At 41.9% G+C, this 18,131-nt stretch overlaps 1 protein-coding gene across 26 annotated transcripts in view; it reads right to left on the reverse strand.

Annotated features, from left to right (window-relative positions):
* MEIS2 (Meis homeobox 2) overlaps window positions 1–15,412 on the reverse strand; it is a 233,695-nt gene extending 218,283 nt beyond the window's left edge. For 8 of the 26 annotated variants that reach the window (XM_083508334.1, XM_083508321.1, XM_083508332.1 and 5 more), the window contains exons 1-5: window positions 11,276–11,487; window positions 10,787–10,928; window positions 10,052–10,102; window positions 9,212–9,262; window positions 8,232–8,381 (exon numbers count right to left, since the gene is read on the reverse strand). In XM_083508334.1, coding sequence (XP_083364460.1) covers window positions 8,232–8,381; window positions 9,212–9,262; window positions 10,052–10,102; window positions 10,787–10,928; window positions 11,276–11,472 — 591 coding nt within the window. In that variant the 5' untranslated portion in view covers window positions 11,473–11,487. Of the gene's footprint in view, window positions 1–8,231; window positions 8,382–9,211; window positions 9,263–10,051; window positions 10,103–10,615; window positions 10,635–10,786; window positions 10,929–11,275; window positions 11,488–12,099; window positions 12,324–12,442; window positions 13,221–13,293; window positions 13,790–13,827 lie in introns of those variants that run through there. The other 18 variants (XM_083508316.1, XM_083508326.1, XM_083508330.1 and 15 more) reach the window with 16 other exon arrangements.
* Between the last annotated feature and the right edge of the window lie 2,719 nt (window positions 15,413–18,131).

Below are 18,131 nucleotides of genomic sequence, written 5' to 3' on the forward strand. Positions count from 1 at the left end.
CTCAGCCCTCCAGCTGTTTTGGGGCTACAGTTCCCATCGTCCCTGACCACTGGTCCTGTTAGCTAGGAATGATGGGAGTTGTAGTCCCAAAGAGAGCTGGAGGGCCGAGTTTGGGGGTGCCTGGACTAGATGAGCCTTAGGGTCTCTTCCAACTCCACAATTATATGATTCTATTATTGAAACCAGTTTTTCATTCACCACAGAAAGTTATACTCAACTTGAAAATCCATCATGGTATCAACATGCACGCATCACCTCACCGTGGACTAATTTGGGCTGGAAGGGAGCATAGGCTACCAATCAGAGATATCACAAACTTGGCACGCCCTCAATGTAAATTCATACTGACCCATTTGGAAGACCATTTCATTATATGCAAATCCACTGGGGGAAAAAGTTAACTTTCATTGACTTCAACCCACAAAAAATATGACTTCAGCTCTAAGTATCTTCTTGAAATATTGGCATACTTTTTATTGTGGCTGTTGCCTAAAGCTAAAGTTTATTACAGGCACATATGGTAGTATTTGGGTTTTTTTAAAAAAAGTTTGATGTTATTATATATTTGCTATTAAATGAGCACTCATGCTATAAATGGTGCTGGCTAGGAAAATAAATAAATGCATGAATTACACGCAGACAACAACAGCTGATTCCTTAACATCACAAACATTATTAACACGTAGAGTATCTTCATATATTTTAGCGTTTGTGTGTATCTGATCGTCAACTAAAGCACCATGTACCATTGAAGGCAGAGTGTACATGTATCTATTCCCAGTAGTTTTAATAATTGGGAGTCAAAGATGGCGCTCCTCTTGCTCTTACCTAATTGCGTTAAAGAGCAGTGTTACCAGGAGAAAAGCAGTGAATACTGAGTGGCGCACAATAGGAGATGGAAAATAGATACAAGAAGCTAGGTCTCCAGGGGCAGTATTTTCTATTTGCTGGTCTACAGACTCACAGCTGATAATGCAAGTTGTAATTAATATAAAAGCAGGAGACAATATGGGGAAGGCTTGTACTAGCAGGGCCACAGGAGATCACTCTGCAGCTATCCAACGTTTCTCATTTATGCACACAGCCTTCCACAGAAACACAATTTTGCCAGTGTTTTTTCCCTTGAAAGTTAAAAAAAATTGATTTAGCACTATCATTGAATTTTGCTAAATCTAGAGAAGAGCATGGAAAGCACAAAAGTCTCTAGGAATTTGAGGCAAATCTGTTGCGTTACTATTTTGCCGTTGTTACAAATCCAGTGGACATATTAAGCATTTTAACTACTGCTAGATCTGGCTTCTTCCTTTTTTTAAAAAAAGAAAAAGAATTACTTTCCAAACCCTGTTTATATGCCTATATATGGGTCACTCCTCTTGTGCAGTGCCAAGCACACTGATTTAACAAGCCTCAAACTTCTGTGTAAATGTCAGCTTACACAGATACAGATGGGTTAACTGTACATTCCTTATGCATCCCAAACTGGGCAAAATCACCTTAATTATGCAAGGGCCCCCTCTGGGACTGATTCTGATCTCATACTGCTTTTATAGTGGTACAACTCAATTTACCATGATGAAGTTGCTTCTATTTCACCATAATATGTGCAATAACAAATCTATGCACTTCAGTGACACACACAGGTGAATAAAATGAAGAAGATATAATCCACTGATTTTGATGAGTGTTTCAAATATATACAGAATCCAGAAACAGGCACTCCCTATACACAGCAAATAAATAAAACATTCCATTTCATAATACAGGGAAAGGAACTTCCACCTCTGGATTCCCATTAAGAAGATGTATAATATATTTTGTGCACAGGATTGAAGGTAGTTCTTATAAATCCGTTTCACATATGGAAAATCTGGCATGGCACAGTGGCTATAGACCAAATCCATCTCATTTCACTTCAAGTCATTTCATCACATCTGTGGCATAGCCATAAAGAAGATGAGATCTTAAGTCACCCAAGTAGTACTATGGCAATCAGATAAGCTACACCACTTACTGTGGCCCTCATGATTTGGTCCTATATGCTAACATATTACAAGACACAAAATACTGTACAAGATGGAAACATAACCTACTCCCAGGCTACAGCAAAGTAGCTAAATGTAAGAAATTTGAGAGCTAGCTGGGGTGATTGGCAACACACATAAAGAAGTTTCAGTATGGAGCATGAAGCTCTAAACTGGCTAAATCTGTAAAATAGTATATGTAATAATATATAAAATAGGCATGTGTACATATATGCATACATGCACACACGTTTCACACACACGCACACACGCTGCAATTTGATGCACACTTACATAGGAGTAAGCCCCACTGTACTCAGTGAGATTTACTTCTATTCTGTAGCACTGAAGTTTGCTTTTGTCTAATATAAAACAAACTAATGAAAAAAACCACAGTTTAAAAATATGTTCCTAAAAATATATTCCATGGATAAATAAAAACGATCAACGCTGTGCACAGAATTGCACAAATAATACAACAAATATGGCTTTTAGTGAAAAGGGGTAATTGTTTTTACATCCGCACCCTCACCCCAATCCAATGTGTTTTTAAATATTTTTATTAATTCTGAAGCATTCTGCGTAAATCTCTTACTGTGTATTTCTCCCAGTGGTGACAGTTTTCATAAGCTTTTTAAAAACATTACCTGCCTTAAACTGTCTTTTTAAACATATCTATCCTAAAAGGATGTACCTGAAAGGTATATAAATCTCTTGTGCATTTTATATTTCAGCTAAACTTTTAATCAAATCTATAAACCACCTGTGGGTACAAAAATGAGGCTTTAAAGGTAGGTTATTTACAAAAGCTGCCTCTTTCCAACAATTCCTTTTAGGTGCTAATTTTTTTACCTTACAAATCATTACCATACAGTTTTACCATATAATTATCCTCATACATTTGTGTTGGACACCTCTTCTGCTGCATTTGTATTGCTCTGTTCTATTTGGAATTGTTTTCTTGCTTTTACAATTGTAACGGTTTCGTGGGTTTTTATAACTGCACATTATATTGCTGTAACCCATCCTGAGACCTTATGGTGAAGGGCAGGTAATAAATCTTAGGACAAACAAATAAGTAAATAAATAAATAGTACTTCTAGTTCTAGAGAGCGAGGTCCAACTCCATAAGGTGATGCCCTCCCCCACCCCATGAAAGACCTAAGCAAAAGGAGGAATCAAAAAATCATATATAAGTGTTTGCCTGACTTCGACAACACCTTACCTAGCATGGCAATTGAGTCTCCATAGGGGAAATCCGGGCACATTTAAGAAAGTGACTAACTTTGCCATGATTTCATTAGAACCAAGATGGAACAGCATTATTATGTCAAATATAATGCATGCAGCGGATGTTAGCAAAACAGAAATGATTGAGTGACATTTATACAAAAATCACCAGAGAAGGTGTCAGCTTATCAAATATGTTATTCCTCAGTAGGGTTAAAATCTTGGTATCATATACGCTAAAGCCTGTAGCTTTGCAAGCCTCAAACCACAAACTATGGAATTTAGCGACATACTATTACTATTGCTGTGAGGGCAGATTACTTTCCTTTTTTATATTATACACAGTATGACCACTAGAAAATAATATAGTCACACTCCTGGAACCACCTACTCTTAAGCAGCCCTACTGAAATTGATACTACATTTCAAGTAATCCCTCCCTTTACTCAAGGGTTTGTAATGGTACGGTAAATATCGCTGCAACCATGGGATACCTGCTTCACACAAACTGCCTGCCATAGAGAGCAGAATCCATACATGCCGGTAGTAACATGGGTCTCAATCCTAAATCTTACAAAAAAGCCTTTATGCCCTGATCTTGCATTCCTGGCAATAGCCTTTTAGAGTAAGTTGATGTTCACTTCTTGGTTAATAAAAGAGCTAAAGATAAATCTGAGCAACCAGAAAAAAAGAATGTTGCCCTATGTAATTTATTCATTTTACCACAATCATGCTTTGCATGATGTTAGAAAACGGTGCAACATTTCAAAGTCCAGAAAAGAAAACTGAAGCACATATGAAAACAGATATTTTCTCCTACACATATGGAATCAATTTGTTGTAAATGGTGATGATAATTTTTTTAAGTACACATAAACGTACAGTCAATATATTAAGCAATTTCACATGTTACAAAGCAACAAACCCAGCAGGAACACACTCAACAAGAGCTGCACATCGTTCTGGCTCGGTTTCTATGTAGTTTTAAATAACGATTCATTGTATTAACAATTTACAATTTTAGGTTTAAGCGTAAAAAATCTTATATATTTAAGAAAATGTAACATGTGAACTCATTCTCAACTACAGAAGAGTTTATAGGGTGGTCTTAGGAAGCCAATCTCTCAGCCTCAGTCATCTATATGTAACATGGGGATAATATAACTTTCCTTACAGATCTATTGTAAGAATTATTGAGATAATGGTTATAAACAGTGTTGAGCACTTACATAAATATGAAGTATTGTTATATAGAACAATGCTTGTGCAAATTATGCACATTAATATTTCCCAAACTCTGTTTTGATGTTTATCCTACAACATGAGGCCCAACTCATCCATGTTCTTGACAGGAGAGTCAGCTTTGGCCTCTGTGAAGAAAGAACTCAGCTTGAAATGATATACAAGCAAGGGGAAAGATTGGTATGTCTTTTCTCAAAACCATTAATTCAGAAATGCCAAAAGAAGCTGCAATCCTTTGAGTAGTTACATGCACGCAAGGCTCCTTGGAATCAGTGGGATTTCTATAGAAAATGATTCTGCGTAAACATTCAACTGTATAGGTTAAACAAACTGTTAGTTGCTATTGAAATACCTATAGTAGTTAACATTTTACTGCCATTATTTTAAAATATGAGTTATGGTTAGCCCAAACGAAAACTGGAGCATCAGGAATACATATTAGGCTATATATGTACACATGAAACAGTGATAAATTGTCATTCCTAAGAACCACAAGTTGAACTGTAGCTAGAGTAGGTTTTTAGTTAGTCTGGTTCAGTCAGGGCATGGTTGTAATTACCTTCTACCCATCTATAGCTAATACCTTAGAGCAATAAAAGTATACGAGGGTGTTAAAAATTCAAATGCTAATTATGGGCTGTTATATTTACTAAATGCAGCATAGTATATAACAGTTGCAGCTTTTCAGTGGCTAGCATTATCCTAGCTGATATACAAAGTTATATGCCAACTTACCCTTACTATGCTATATAAAAGTTAACAGAACAATAAAATAGAATCCAATATTTGCATTTTGTTGCCATCAACCGTAGCAGGGGTATCTGGCTTTCCTAGAAAACGTATTGCTTTTGTAGAGACCAAACTGTTTCTCCTACCAAGTTAAGTTAGATAAATATCACAGCAGTGGGGTCCCATAAAGAAAATATACAGTATTTGAATATCACGTATTCAAGAGCCCTTCTGTAAATATTAGCTAGTCTCTCATTTCTTCAGTATCCTTCAGCTATATTCTTAAGCTGGGTAGTGATATAAAATCATGAGCCCCATTAGTATCTAATATACTGCTGCCACTGCTGTAGACCTATACCCATAAACATACACAAACACACTGAATAGAGGTATAGAGATTTGGGGGTGTCAAGTATCTGTCACAAACTGTCATATCCACAAGAGAAGCCCTGGCACAGAACAAATTAAATTACACTTCTTTTTAAAGCTGTCATTATTCATATTCAATCAATTGAAATATTGTCAGTATTTCAAATGCATATAAAACTATGAGAAGGATCCATGGATCAGAACAGTGGGCCAAGACATAAAACAGAGGAAACAACATGCTGTCTGTGTCCTTCTGAAGTGGTTCATCATCACCCCTGCACCAACTTTCACCAAATGAGATTTAGCCTGGGGCTGTATTTTAAATATGCATATCAAAGCAAATGGGAGGGGGGAACAAACCTACAGTATCAAATTGGAGAAGTTTTCATGCTAACCATTCTAATTTGCAGGTAGGCATTCACAAATGAATCATTTCCAGCAAAATATTAAAATTACAAAAGGCACCATTATTACAAACTGCTTTTTAGAGCATTGTAATAAAACAAACCAGCTACATGAAACTTCCTACAAAGATAGATATCTGTATCTGGATACATACATACATACATACATACATACATACAATCTGCATCTACAACTATATAATATTAGTTTAAAGTTTTATGTTGGATGACAATGTTAACTCACATGTCTAATAAGACACTATTCCCTAAATGCAACTACATGATATAACTCTTCATTTCCCAGTTGGTGTTCTTGTTGCACAAATTATTGCTTTCTTTCAAGACAAATAGCAGGGGGCTAAGGTAAAAATGTTATGGCTCAAATCTCCAGGAAATAAAAGGCTTTAAATTGTAATGCCCAGCGAAGTGGCAAACTCTAATGGGTGTAAGATAAATATATTGTCACTTTTTTGAGTTTGTTGTTTCAGATCAAAAAGGAAAAGAGGTTATTTTCCATTAAGGCAGTTATAAAATTATAAAATGCTAGCCCCCTGAAACCTCATCCTATCACTGTAGGTGAATTTAAATATTACAATAGAGCACTTCAAATTGGCTTGAGCATTCGCCATCTGCCAAGGCCCTAAACAGGCTAGTTTATCTAATCTCCTCAATATAAACATCAGCATGCTCCATTTCTACACTTCCACATGAAACAAATTCTTATAATGAAACTATTCTGGGAACACATGCAATGTTTTTGCACTGCTTTATATAGTGGATGCTGATCCTTCAGGATGCCTATCATTTCAGAACCTTTTCTAAGGGTCCCACAAACTCACATGCACACTACTTTAAGGTTTGAAATTGCATACAAGAAATATTTGTCAAAGTTCTGTCATGCTTCATGGACCTTATTAGCAGCAAATGACATCATAAAACAACAAGGAAACTTTCAGTGGTTTCGACTCGTACGTGTGTGTGTGTGTGTGTGTGTGTGTGTAGCTTAAGAGTGATAATTATAAAATACTAAATATCATGAAAATTTGTCCCTGAAGTTACCGTATTTCAAAAGAAGGGGAAATTGACAATGGAACGATAGAATCATAGTATTTAAAAATTAAATAAATGGTTTACAACATATATAAACCTGAGGTATTTTTTCTATTCTTTTTACAACTACTTCTGCTCTTCTGAACAAAGGTAATACACAACAAAAGCAAATATTTAACTACCTGACAACATGCTTTCAAAAAGGAAAATAATCAAACAGAAAACTGCTTCTTCACATGTATATCTACTTTTCTTGGCATATTAAAGATTACCTCTAGATGCCTATACATAGCATATGAATCCCCTTTTAATACCCCACAGTTAAAATATTGTTCCTAACATGGTCTGTGTTGTTTGTTTCATGAGCTCATTGCCAAAGCCTAAGTAACTCCCCCCAACCGGTTTCTTCACTGTATTTTCTTCTTCCCCAAGTTTAAAAGCTTAACAATGTAGATACTTATGGTACATTTTCCCAAGTTCTTCTCTGAAGTAAATTGGCAAACACATGCAAAAAAAACCACTGCCAGACATGCAACTGCACTTGTGAACATTCCACCAAAACATTAACTTATTCACCAGCTACTGAAGTGATAAAACTAACCACTAACCTGTAGCTAGTTACTCAATCTTAATTCTCTCCAGCCTCTGCAGTGCATTGGCTCATCAAAGTTATTGCAATTTATTATGAAGATGCTCCAGGCACTTGGCAATAAGTCCACATTCTAATAATAAGTTGTATCATAGAAAAAGCACTGGAAACCATAACTTTGTTTTAATGCAATGTATAATTGCCAATAAGTCTCAACACTTGACATTTAGAGACAGAGTGCAGAAATCAACAACTTTTTACTAAGTTTCTATTTACTACTCCTTTTCTGTGACATTGATCATAGGTCTTGCAAAGCAGAAAAGGCTGCATCTACCAATTCGACAGTTTGCCAACTCTTCCGTTTACTCAGATCATGAACTCTGCAAGCCATAAGTTAACCTTTCGGTAACTGAATGAAAAGGGCCCCTCTCCCACCCCCAAAAACTGAAGAAAAAACAACTTTAAAATATCCTACTGAAAATGAAGCATGATTTAAAGCAGATAATTACAAAATAGTGGGGATGGTGGTGGTAATAACAACAATCCACAGATTTACTAAATGTGTTATAACCTTTACAAATTATCAAAAAGACTTACATGGTCTGCTAAGTTTGTGGATGATCCTGAGAGCTCTTCATGATCAGATTTGGAGCTGCCATCTCTTTCATCAATAACTAGATCTATGGGCATTTTGCCTTTCAAACAGCTAATGTACCGATGGCAGAAATTATCACACAACTCATGGACCTGGATATATTTAAATAAAGGGAAAGAAAAAGAAAATTAAAAATAATAATTAAGTGTGGGAGGAAAAATATCAGATTGCAACTGGAGAGGGTTTTTCCCCCAGTTGTGAAAGAAATCTATTCCAAGAATAACTCTAATTAAGGGGCATAATAGTTGAAGGCAAGGAAACAATAGAGAAATTGTTACAGCACATATTATTCCCCTGAGACTTGCCTGAGCAACAAGTTAGGAAGGGGGAGAGCCTACTCTATAGACAGAAGAAAATCTGATTTAGGATAATATCAAAAGCACTGAAATCTGGACAAACGTAAATAAAATCTAGAAGCATAGGCAGTTCAGCAGGGAAGAGTGATAGAAAGGATTGGGACAGAGCAGTGAACATTTTGAAACCTCCTATAGGAACTAGGAGAGATCTTTATCACAAAATCATTTCCTTGTAGCACCTTAGCCTTTCCATAGGCACTGTGACTCTCTTTGTAATCTTAATGTTTTGCTCGGAGATAATGGGAGGATCAGGTCTGCACTGAATGAGAAGATACTTAATTTTAAAATACTATCCCTGGTTGAAGAAAATTGCAGAGGGCTGGAAGACAGAGAGGGGAGATACAATCGATTGGGAAAGGAGGGGCTAGTTGAAAGGGTGATTGGAACTGGAAATAATAGAGAAGTTCCAGAAGGGGGGGGAAAGTGCCTGTTTTGTTGAGTGTCACCCGGTGCTTTGTAGTACTAGTTACAGTGTCCAGCTGACATTTCCCAAAAGACAACCTTTAAGATGCAGGGATGGGTGGGTGCTAGAGAATAAAAAAGGAGGTAGCACCCCTTGCTCTTACCTTTTCTAATTCCAAAAGGTGAAACCTTAAGACTTGTATTGCTTGGATCATCTGAAAGAAAATTGGGAGCAGAGAAGTTGTCATTTGGGAGACGGAAAAACCCAAGCAGGGAGCCGCTGATGGTCAGGGCGCACCCTCATTATCCAGGATTTTAGCTCATTGGACACGCTCGGGCAATTTTGATCAACTTTAACCTAAAGCACTTTTTTTTAAAAAAAACCTTACTCTCTCACACACACACATTTAAAGAGAAGCAGCTATTAGTGGTTTACAGAGGTGTCCTTCCCCCAGTGGTTTCTGAAAGTCCGCAAAGCAACCAAGCAGCTAAACAGCCACTCGCCACACCACCGGCTTTTTAAAAAGAAGAAAAGGTGAAATGCTCCAGATGAATGGTTTGCCTTCACTTCTTTTGCAAGCGGATTTCTAGCACTTTTAATATTGAAATCACCCACATTAGCAAAAGAATCGTGTTGCCACCGTTTCCTTCCCTTTTGCTTCCCGGGGCTTAAACCCAGCTTTGCAATGCATTGGGGACTCAAGTGTTTGTTGTCCTCTTGCCATGTTTAAGAACTGGAGCTCTTTGAAGCCCCTGGATAAGGATGGTTCGCTCTTTCCCGGTTCCTTAGTGTCACTTTCTATAAGCATCTTTCTTTCTTTCTCTGTCTTGTCTGTTTCTCTCTCTCTCTTTCTCTCTCTCTCTCTCACACACACATGCACACAGCCTGCTTAGCAATTATACGTTTTTTTTAAAAAATAATAATTAAAAAAGGGCGAGCTGGGGTTTCTTGGAGGGAGGGGCAAGAAAAGTCAAAATGGGGTTGGGGGTGAAGTGAACCTTACCAAATTGTCCAACTCTGGATTTGAAGAAAAAAGTGGCTTTTCCGCCCGAACCTACATGAAGTAGAAGTAAGGGAAGGGGGGGGGAAATCAGTGCATATTTCAGCTGTCTTTAACATACACACTACTATTAACACTCCCCCTGACCCAAACACCACCAGCAGCAGTCCAAACTGGAGGGGGAAAGGATATAAATATGTGAACTAAAGGAGAGTGCCGCAAAGTGAAGGCCACTCTGTGCAGTTTCTGCCCCCAAACCCACCCCACCCACCCACCCTGTTTAACTGAGAGGTTTCAGAAAGACTTAAAACCCTTCGCAGAGTTTTTACCCCCCCCCCCGCCCGCATTTAACAATGCCCCTTTCCTGTTAAGCTAAGAGTGACCAATGAATGTCTCCCAGTGTCCACTGAAGAGAGAGAGGGGGAAAGAGAGAGAGAGAGGAGAGAGAGAGAGAGAAAGGGGAGACGGGGAGAAGAGAGGGGGGTGCGGGTGAAGATATGATTTGGGCCAGTTTTTGGCGAGGAATCTTTCCTCACAAACACAACCACGTTATGTAAGCACTCTCACACGCTTCGTTTCTCTCCCTCACAACTTGGAATGAGACATGGAAAAAGTTGTGTTGTTGCGTTTTGCGCGGGGTGGGGTGGGGTTGGGGGGGGGAGAAGAGGTGTTTTGTGCGAGGTGTTGCTTTTGCCTGGGGGGGGGGGGAGAGAAAAGGCGGGTTAAAAAGCGTTCGACCTGTTTGGCGAAGACGGCGATGTCCTCGTTGAAGGAGTCTGAGGAGCAGACGTCTCCGCCGGCCACCCCAGGCTCTCGCGGGGTACAGGTCGCCAGCTCGCACTTCTCAAAGACCAGAGCTAAGAGGGGGAACAACGGGTGCCTGCCGGGCAGTGACACACAAAAGAAAAAAGGGGGGTGGGGTGGGGTGGGGGTTAAAGGAGATGTTGAGAGGAGGAGGAGAAGGAGGAGAGAGAGGGTGGGGGAGAGAGAAAAAAAAAGTCTGATCAACAAGTATTTTTTTTTTCCTGTCGAAAATAAAAAGCAAAACACGTCCACGCTTTCTCACAACGCCTCAGCCTTTCCATAAAGGAAAAAAAAATGGGGAGGGGGAGGGGGGGAAGCAGCACTGGAAAGCGAGGCCAAGGCCAGAGAGGAAAACAACAGACATACACACATGCAAACTTTAAATTAAAAAAAAAGAAGCGCCAAAATCGGGCCCTCACGAACCTATAAGCCAATACAATAAGCACTGAGAAGGCGAGCAGTAAGTAGCTCAGCTGCCAAGTTTTCGTGGTTTCCACAATAACTAAAGGAGGGGTGGGCGCTCCTGCCCCCAAGCTAAAAGGGGAAACTTTATTCTTACGCAAACTGTTTAAACTGCTTAATATCTCGGTGAAATCTAACAGCAGCCAGAAAACGTGCATTTTTGCTGAAGGGAAGGGAAGAGGGGGGAAGAGGATGCCAGCAAAGTTTCTCCAGGCTGAAGAAGGGCATCCTGATAAAAATACCAACTGCCCAGCCATAAACGAGCTGAACAGAAATATATGTATATTAAATACTAACACAGACACCCCAATTGCCCTAGCAGACATTGGAGTAGGGAAAGCGAAAGTATGGCATTTGTGTATAAGCAGAAAATGTGTTTTTCTCTAGTTTTTCCTTCTTTATCTCTCCTCGGATGGTGATGACACTACATCCTATTTTAGAGCAATGTAATAATAAGCCAAACTGATCTGTACTGATGAGAGTTACTTCCATTCTCCCAACTACAATGCTTAGTTGTTCTCCTGTGGATGTCAGTAACTCCCACCTCTTTTCTCAATTTATTTTTGTCCGCGTTGGGGGTGTTTTCAAAGGACTACCCCCACCGTCTTATTTTTGAGTCGGCTCTATATTTACAGCTCAGCCCCTAAATAATAAACAAAACAACCCCCGTGGAACTTACTTCTGTGTAAAATGTGCCTGCGGAACTATACAAAGGCTTACTCTCCGGTTAGGGAAGCCTGATCAAGGCTGCTTTAACTGAAAAAGGGAATACAGTTTCAGTTTACCTTATGGGTCCATCCGAAATATCGGTGGATTTCTGCACCGTAGTGCACTCCCCCATATAGGGGTTCACGGCATTCCTGACTAAACCGACCTAAATTGCTCTTATCACTTAAAAGAAGCGCAGCAACGCAGGGAAGGGCAGCCTGTTTGAAAACGCTGCTCGAAACCTTCCCCTGCCATTTCCCTCTCGCATGGAAGCAGCAGGGCTACCCGCTCGGAACTCTTTGCTACGATCGTCTCTGCTCTGAAAGAAGATCCCCGAGCCCTCCGCGCGCGCACCCCCTCCGCACAGAAGCTGCAAAGGACCCGGGCCATGGCGCCGGGCTCGCCCTGCCTCGTACCTACCCGTAGATCGCATCCTTGTCCCGCTTCAGGGCGTCGTTGACAGCCGATCCCATGCTGGCCGGCATGACATTGGGGTGCGGGGCGTGGGCTCCATAATGCTGGCTGGCATGGAGTGGCGGCCCGTGGTTCAAGTGGTGGACTGGGGGGATCGGCCTGGGGGCGTGAGGGTCTCCGTACATGGAAGCAGGTACCCCTACTCCGTCCATCCCGCCGTAATGAGGCAGCTCATCGTACTGTCAAAAAGAAAATGGGCCAGAAGAAAGAAAGAAGAAAGAAAGAAAGAAAGAAAGAGAAAGAAAGAAAACCAGGGGGAGAAAAGAGGGTTTGAGGAAAGGAAAAAAAGAGCAAAAAAAGAGGGAGAGAGAAATAAAATAAAAAAAACACAACAACAACAAAAGTCAGAAGAGAGTAAAGCACCCAGACTCAGACAAAACAGAGCAAAACTACAAACCAGGACCAGCCACAACAGAGAGAGGGGAGGGTGGAGAGAGAGAAAGCTGTACAGACTGAAATCAAAATAAAAAGTGCAGTTTATAGAGCTGGGGGAAGGGAATGAAGGGACCGGGAGTATGTGTGTGTGCGAGAAAGAGAGACAGAGTGTGTGTTTTTGCTGATGGCGAGGAGAAATCTACCGAAGGCAAAATAAAGGAGGAAACTGGAAGCGTGGAGAGGGAGAAGCGAAAAATGTTCGCCGAGTCAGAAGAGAGCGGAGCACGAATAAACAAAACAACCCACAAGTAAACAGATTAATACTTCGGAGCGGCGGTGGGAAGCAGGGCTGGGAAGGGAAAGGAAGAACGCGAGGGAGGAGTGGGGTGGGGGGGTGGGAGAGCAAATAATCTGAAAGTTACCAGAAACATTATTTAGCAGCAATTCCCCCTTGTCCTTGTCAAAACCAGAGACAAACCAAGCAGCAAATGTAGCTGAATTTCCTAGGCGGCGGCGGCGGCAGCAACAGCCACAGCAACAGCAGCGGCGGCGGCGGCGGCGGCGGCAGCAGCGGCAGCAGCAGCAGCAGGCAAGCCTTCCCCCCTGTGAACCCCGCGCCACTGAGCAGCTAGAGAGGAGCAGGGAAATCGCGCTGCTGGGGGAAAAGCTAGAGAGGAAAGAAGCGTGGAACAATTGCAGACAGACACACACACGCACGCACGCACATTCACACAGAGGGAGAGAGGGAGAGAGAGAGATAGACACACACACACACACACACACTCGCGCACATTCGCGCACACACAAAACCGGTGAATAATTTTTGCTGCTTTTTGTTTTGTTGTTTTTTAAATAGTGGCCGCCATGAGCAGCAGCGACGGAGGCGAGCAAATCCGACAGGCCCTCTTAAGAGAGGATTTATACACGTAAGGTAAGTGTTGGAGATTTAAACCTACCCTTTGCGCCATCAGTCTGCGCTCCGATAAACTCCTGGAGGTGTCCTATATTTAATATCCCAGTCCAGCAACAACAACAAAAAGTGATTGAGTGGTGAAGAAGAAGAAGAATCCCTTTTCCCCCTTGTCCTTTCGACCCACTTATAGACTTCTCCAGCACGCTTAAATAATCATAAAAGACAACAGCAATAACAATAAAAAGTAGGCAAAGAACCCCGTCGAGTTTGTGATCTTCTTTTTTCCCGCGCGCTGCTTCTCCGTTTCCCCTTTCTCTGTCTCTTTCCTTTTTTTTCTTCCTTTGCGTAAAAAATAATAATAATTAAAAAAAATTAAAAATCGTCAACCCCCCAACTGAAGGTTACGATCGGCCCGTCAGCAACCCACATGTAACCAAACTGTCGTGTCTCATGGCTTTTTGCCACTCCAGCTGTCAATCAAAGCCATGGAATGTCAAGGTAGTGAATGAATGATGGCTGATGATGATGAAGAAGAAAAGAGGAATCTTTTTAACCTCGGGTTCTTCTCTCAGTAACTCCGCGTTTGGGGTTTGTCTTGTAGGAGAGCTATAGGTTCTTTTCTCCCTCTCTCCCCCTTTTTTTTAACTACCGGGAGGGGGAGGGTGGGGTAGGATGCGAAGAAAAATGGAATAGTTTGCAAAACGTGGACTTCCTCCGTTCTTTTTTTTTTCCCCGGTAGGTATTTTGTCTCCCTCTTCACCTCTCCCTCTGAGATGAGTGAGTGTCAGTAAGTGTTGGCAGGTTGGCTGCTGGCTGGCTTATAGAAGAGGCTCAGTTTTGCAGCGCTGATCGGCGGGAGAATGAAATGACGGAACCCGGAAGTAGTGGTGGCCATAGCCAGTCCTACAACAGAGACACATACAAGGGAGAGGGGAGAGGGAGAGGAGAGGAGAAGAGAGCGAGCACAGAACCAGCGAGCGAGCGAGCGAGCGCTTAAAGCCTGTGATATGCAGAGTATGCAATCAGGGCTGCTTCCACGCCACCCGGGGAGGGGGGGGGGAGAAAGCCACCCTGCAAATCACACCCATAGCAAATCAACGTGCCTTTTCAGATAGGAAAGGGAGAGTGTGGGATAAAGAAGGAAGCACAGGAGAAGGAAGAGAGGGAGAGAAAGAAAGGCTGCCTGGCTTCGTGCGTGCGCGTGGTGGGGGAACTGCAAAAAGCCAGAAATGGGGTGGGGGGGGTGGGGAAGTGCCATACAAGCCTAGCACTGGCATGCTTTTTATTATTAGATTATTTTATCACTCAATACCCTTATCTGCCTAACTGCACTCTTTAGCCAGCGCTTCGCATTGTGTCCCCCCCTTCAGTCTCTCTCTCTTCTGAGGTTACTTCTAGCAGCAATTCAATGGCCACTATGCAAGCCGAAGGAACTCAGGCAGTTGCAAAGGTTTAAAGGGGGGGAGAGAGAGAGAGAGTTAGAGAGAGAGAGCATGCAAAGTTGATCTGCCAGCGGAAACTAGCCTGCTTTAAACAAAGTCCTCCGTCCATGCCAGAATCTTGTATTCAAAGAAATCTCTGTGTGCGTGTTTCCTTTTCTGTGTGAAACCACTACCTTTTAGCTGTTGTTGTCGAAATTACTTTTCCAGGAGCAGAAGATAGACCAACCCCATTTGGCATCGTTCTTCATTAAGTGATCGCTTCCATCAGCCACGCTGTGTGATGTTTTTGGAAGGGGGGGGTGGATGAGAGAGGGAAATCTTTTTAGGTTTTGCTCTGAGGCTGCCAGGAGACTGGAAGGCAAAATCACTATCTTAAAATAGTGGTGTAGAATGCACTGGGGTGTTGTTGCTGTTGCTGCTGCTGTTGTTTTAAATGGGCCAATCCGCCCTGTTATTGTGAACATGTACCATTTTACCTGTGTTTTGTGGAACCTGTGCTTAAAGTATTTGCCCTGGTAATGTCTTTTTTACGGCTATGTTTATTACAGCAAAGTTATTCAGCAGATCGAGTGAAATGGTGCCCCCTTTTTCCGTTCCCAAGGATCAAATGAACTTTTGAAAATACACACAACACACTTTCTTCGTCTTTCTCCCTCGCTCCTTCTCTCTCTCACTCTCTCTCTCTCTCACACACACACACATACATACACACGCTACCTATCACGTTAGTGTGTATGTGTTTGTGCAGCTTCCTCCAATCACTTTGCTGGAACTAAAACATGCCTTACCTCAGAGCAGTCAATTACCAAAGCTACCCGAGATCATCAATCATGGGGAATGCTTGAAGTTTAGGGGAGGAGCAATGGTCAAACTATTGATTGCTGCAGTTTTGTACTCCCCCCCTCCCCCCTCTCTCTCTTTCATGCTCCCTGAACATAAAATCTAAACCAGACAATACTGTTAATAGTGGGGTTTATCAATGTATCTACTTGTGAATGTGGCCTCGCACATACATAGCATTGAAGGGGGGGGGGAGAACAACTCCCCCCAAAACAATGACACCGCTGCTTAAACTGGGAAGAGGGAGAGTCGGAGGGAGATTCGGTTCTTCGTAACAGGGTCACAGTGAAGGAAAGTTGGGGAGGAAAGGGAGGGAAAAAATCACCCAAGTGGGGGTGGGGTTGGCTCTAGAAATTTGGCCAGATTTTAATGGGCGATGGGAATGTGCTCCAGAGGTCAATAAAGCCCTCCAAAATGATGAATGATTGAGTACCTGTGATGATGATAGTGATTACCGGAGCAATTAAACAGTTTGATTAAATGAGCCATCATAACAATGATGTCTGCGGGAAATCAGCCTTCACATATAAAGAAAGATAGCGTGGAGAGAGAGGCTGACAAACGCCACTGGGCATGGCTTCGCTTTCCCAGAGCGCTCAGCCTGGCAAAGCGGGAGAGGCTGAACGCGCCGCTCCAGAGGCGAGCGAGGCGAGGAAAGGATCGGCGAGACTTTAAGCCAGACTTGCGCGCTCTCTTCCAACACCCTCTGAAGCTGCGGAGCCAGATCCAGGACGCTGCTTTTTCTCCCCCTTCTCTCTCCCCCCCCCCGTTTCTTCCCTCCCCTCTTCCTTTCTCCCCTCTAGAGGACCTCTTCCAAGATTAAAGCCGTCCTGAAGAGCAAGCGCTCTCCTCTGTGGCTGACTTGCCCGGGACTTTACTGAAAGGTGAGTAAAACCGCCCTCCGTATGCAGATCTCTTTCAAGCGGCGCTTAAGTCGGTTCCTTTGGCGAAAGGCGTCTTTCGGGCGGGGGGTGGCGGAGGGAAGGTTTTTGTCGTGGTGCAGTATTTTCTACTCTGTCTTATAAATCGGTAACGCAGTTCAAGATATTCATGGTAATGAATACTTGGTTAATCCTTTGGGTGCCCGGAGACCTACAGAGCAGTAGGTTATGCAAATCCTTTCCTACTTTTGCAGCTGGACTCTTCCAACGGATTGCTTTAAAAGAGATCTACTCCTCGATGAATGGTGCTTACGGAGGCTTTTTCCCTCCTTCTTCCGAAAATGTCACTTTCCTAAATTCCTTGGGAATCGCTTTGTTGTAACACAGCCAACACAATCCCGCCTTCCAGGACACATTTTAAACTTGTATTCTAGGGAGGGCAGCAAGAATTGACCTTGCAGGGGATAGAGAAAGCCTTAGTTTAGAAATCTATGGGGGGGGGTGTATGTTAGGATAGTTTGTAAAAAATAATAATCCAGTTGCATGAAAGACTTTCATATACTTGGGCTCATTGGAAGGAAAGTTGGTGCGTTTGATTTCTGTTCCAACCACTTGACGGCTAGGCTTCTGTAACGCTGATTTGCATGGCACTTTTGAGTTGAATATCTTTCGAAAGAGATCGAGCATCTGAATAAAACAACCGAACACCTAAATATCCCAAGAACAAAAATAACAAAATCTGGAAAATAAACGAGGACATTTGCCGTCTCGAATGCTACATTTTAATTTCTGTTCCCCGCCCCCCCCCGACTGTCTTTTTCTTCTGTTGAAGTTACCTGAGAGAATACAAAGTAATAACAACAATGTGGCCAATTTCATACCCTCCTTGGGTCGGTGAAAAGCTAACCCCATCTCCAAATCGGTAAAACGCACATTTCCCGGGTAGCTAATTGAGAGGAGCACTGTTCTTGATTTAGAGTCTGAAGTTGGTTATCGGAATTTGGACGCATGTGAGATATGTGAGATGGGTTACATTTGGGCTGATAATAATAATAATAATAATAATAATAATAATAATAATAATAATAATAATAATACATTGTACAGTCCTCAACATATTTACTCAGAAGGAAGGCCCTCTTATGTCAGTGGGATTGACTCTCATATAAGTGTGCTTAGGACGG

This window comes from Podarcis liolepis, assembly GCF_965112155.1.
Source record: "Podarcis liolepis genome assembly, chromosome: 1".
NCBI lineage: Eukaryota > Metazoa > Chordata > Lepidosauria > Squamata > Lacertidae > Podarcis > Podarcis liolepis.